At 42.7% G+C, this 3,461-nt stretch overlaps 1 protein-coding gene across 1 annotated transcript; it reads left to right on the top strand.

The window, feature by feature from the left end:
* The first annotated feature begins 224 nt into the window (after positions 1–224).
* Positions 225–892, top strand: LOC125343510 (ATP synthase F(0) complex subunit C3, mitochondrial-like). The gene has a single exon (XM_048335979.1). The coding sequence runs from the start codon at positions 309–311 to the stop codon at positions 732–734; it is 426 nt and encodes a 141-aa protein (XP_048191936.1). The 5' UTR covers positions 225–308; the 3' UTR covers positions 735–892.
* The last annotated feature ends 2,569 nt before the right edge of the window (positions 893–3,461 follow it).

Here is a 3,461-nt window from a genome sequence, read left to right as displayed (position 1 = left end):
TGCCGCTGGGAGCTGGTGGCTGTTTTCGCTTTAAATTTAGAAGTTCGGGCGGGCAGGGTGGGGCACCTCTGGCTAAGCTGAGGCCCAGGGCACGACTCCCACCTGGGCAGGGGGCGTTCTCCTGGGCGGAGTTGGCTCTCGATGATTGGTCCCTCTTGCCCTTTTCAAAGATGGCTAATTTGGGCCCCTCTGCTTCGACCTCTGCTGCCAACGCTGCTACCGCCATCTCCCAGGAAGAGGGGAAGAGGGAGAGGAGCCCACGTTGCCTGTCACCCACATCCAGCCTCTGTGCCACCTGAGATCCGAAGATGTTCGCCTGCGCCAAGCTCGCCTGCACCCCCGCTCTGATCCGAGCTGGATCCAGAATGGCGTACAGACCAATTTCTGCATCGGTGTTAACTCGACCAGATACTAGGACTGGAGAGGGCTCTACCATATTTAATGGGGCCCAGAATGCTGTGTGCCATCTTATCTCAAGGGAATTTCAGACCAGTGCAATCAGCAGTGACATTGATACTGCTGCCAATTTTATTGGTGCAGGTGCTGCCACAGTAGGAGTTGCTGGTTCTGGTGCTGGTATTGGAACAGTCTTTGGTAGTCTTATCATTGGTTATGCCAGAAACCCTTCGCTGAAGCAGCAGCTGTTCTCATATGCTATCCTGGGATTTACATTGTCTGAAGCCATGGGGCTCTTTTGTTTGATGGTTGCTTTCTTGATCTTGTTTGCCATGTAATAGAAATTACTGTTTGAAATGTTGCCATTCATGACAATTACGGATATAATTCTGTGTATCTTACTGTGACTCCCAAAACTGTAGTGTTGGTGTCATGGAAATGTACGTTATTTCCAAAGTCATTTCATTAAAGATGACAAGTTAAAAAAAAAAAAAAAAGATGGCTAATTTGACCTCGTTTTTCCCAGGCCCGCTTTAGTTCCAATCTGGTCTGACCCTATGACAGTGGCAAAGATGGCGCTTTGCTCTGGCTGTGGGGGCAAGGCTGCCTTGACAGAGTTCGTCTGTGGTCGCGAGTGAGAATATCTTTCGTGGGTACTCACGCTTTCTCTGCGATTTCAGGTCGTCCACGCTCAGGTGCGGGCTAGTCTCCGCTGTGTGCTTTTCCTCCGTGGAGTGCTGGTTGCTGTGATGCACACTGTGCCAGTGCCGCCGACACTGGCAGGGCGGTGGGAAACCGCCCAGAGCTCCAATCTGTGTTTTCAGACATGCAAATTCGATTTTTCTTTCCTGGCCAGAATCCCTGCACTGTTACAACTTAGGTTGTTTGTATTTCTAGTGGTAAAAGTTTCTATGGGGTGAGAAATCTGTGGTGCTGGAGGGAGCTGAGCTTTTGCACTGCAGCTGCTCTGCTGTCTTCCCGGAAGTCCGGAAGTGTAGTTCTTAAATGAGCTTTCATCTCTCTTCTCTCACAACAAACCAGATTTTTGGAGGAGTTTCCAGTACATTAACAATTAAAAGAAGTACTTAATTTACTAAGCCACTGCTATTCTTATTCACAGACAACATATTCACTGATACACAGTTACATACCCATTATGTTCATGTAGTTCCTAAAATCGCTTTTTCTCGATTCCCTCACTACAAACCAAATTTTTTGAGGAGTTTCCAGTACATTAACCTTTCCACGAACTACTTACCTTAACAAGCTACAGCTGTTCTTGTTCTCAGAAGGGATATTGCCTGATATACTGCTGCCTACCACCTTGGTAAGTGTAGTTCCTAAAATCGCTTTTTTCTCTCTTCCCTCACCACAAAGCAGATTCTTTTGTGGAGTTTCCAGTACCTTAACCATTCCACGAAGTATGTAATTTACTAAGCTACTGCTATTCTTATTCTCAGAGGAGGTATTTACAGATATACAGTTACCTATCCTATATGTTCATGTAGTTCCTAAACGAGATTTCATCTCTATTCCCTCACCACCAACCAGATTCTTTTGAGGAGTTTCCAGTACATTATCCATTCCAAAAAGTACTTAATTTGCTAAGCTACAGCTCTTCTTATTCTCAGAGGAGATGTTTACTGATACACAGTTACCTACCCTGTATGTTCATGTAGTTCGTAAACGAGCTTTCATCTCTCTTCCCTCAGCACTAAGCAGATTTTATTGAGAAGTTTCCAATACATTAACCTTTCCAGGAACTACTTACCTTAAGAGGAACAGCTGTTCTTAATCTAGAAGGGATATTCCCTAATATACAGCTGCCAACCCCGTTCGTAAGTGTAGTTCCTAAATGAGCGTTCATCTCTCTTCCCTCAACACCAAAAAGATTCTTTTGAGGAGTTTCCAGTACATTAACCATTCCAATAAGTACTTAATTTACTGAGGAACCTCTATTCTTATTCTCAGAGGAGATTTTTACTGTTATAAAGTCGTATCCCCTGTAGGTTCACGTAGCTCCTAAATGAGCTTGCATCTCTCTTCCCTCACCACCAGCAGATTCTATTGAGGAGTTCACAGTACCATAAGCTTTCCACGAACTACTTACCTTAACAAGGAAAACTGTTCTTAATCAAGAAGGGATACTCCCTGATATACAGCTAACAACCACGTTCGTAAGTGTAGATCATAAATGAGCTTTCATCTCTCTTCCTTCACCACAAAGCAGATTCTGTTGAGGAGTTTCCAGTATACTAACCTTTCCACGAACGAATTACCTTAACAAGGAACAGCTGTTCTTAATCTAGAAGGGATATTCCCTGATATACAGTTGCCAACCATGTTCGTAAGTGTAGTTCCTAAATGAGCTTACATCTCTCTTACCTCACCAACAACCACACTGTTTTGAGGAGTTTCCCGTAAATTTCCCATTCCAAGAAATACTTAATTTACTAAAATTCTGCTATTCATATTCTCAGAGGAGATATTTGCTGATATATAGTTACCTATGCTTTATGTTCATGTAGTTCCTAAATGAGGGTCCATTTCTCTTCCTTCACCACCAACCGGATTCTTTTGAGGAGTTTCTAGTACATTTACCATTTCAAGAAGTACTTAATTTACTAAGCTACTGCCATTCTTATTCTCAGGAGATATTTACTGATATAAAGTTAAATAACATGTATGTTCATGTAGTTCCTAAATTAGCTTTCATCTCTCTGCCCTCACCACAAAGCAGATTCTATTGACGAGTTTCGAGTACATTAAACTTTCCAAGAACTTCTTACATTAATAAGGGACAGCAGTTCTTAATCTAAAGGGATATTCCCTGATATACAGCTGCCAACTCCGTTCGTAAGTGTAGTTCCTTAATGAGCTTTCATCTCTCTTTCCCCACCACCAAAAAGATTCTTTTGAGGAGTTTCCAGTACATTAAGCATTCCAAGAAGTATGTAATTTACTAAGATACTGTTATTCTTATTCTCAGTGGAGATATTTACGGATATACAGTTACCTCCCTTGTATGTTCATGTAGTTCCTAAATGAGCTTTCATCTCTCTTCC

The sequence above is a fragment of the Perognathus longimembris genome, chromosome 28, assembly GCF_023159225.1.
Source record: "Perognathus longimembris pacificus isolate PPM17 chromosome 28, ASM2315922v1, whole genome shotgun sequence".
Lineage (NCBI taxonomy): Eukaryota > Metazoa > Chordata > Mammalia > Rodentia > Heteromyidae > Perognathus > Perognathus longimembris.
Note: the sequence above shows the minus strand (reverse complement) of the source record. Positions and strands in the feature narration are given on the sequence as shown.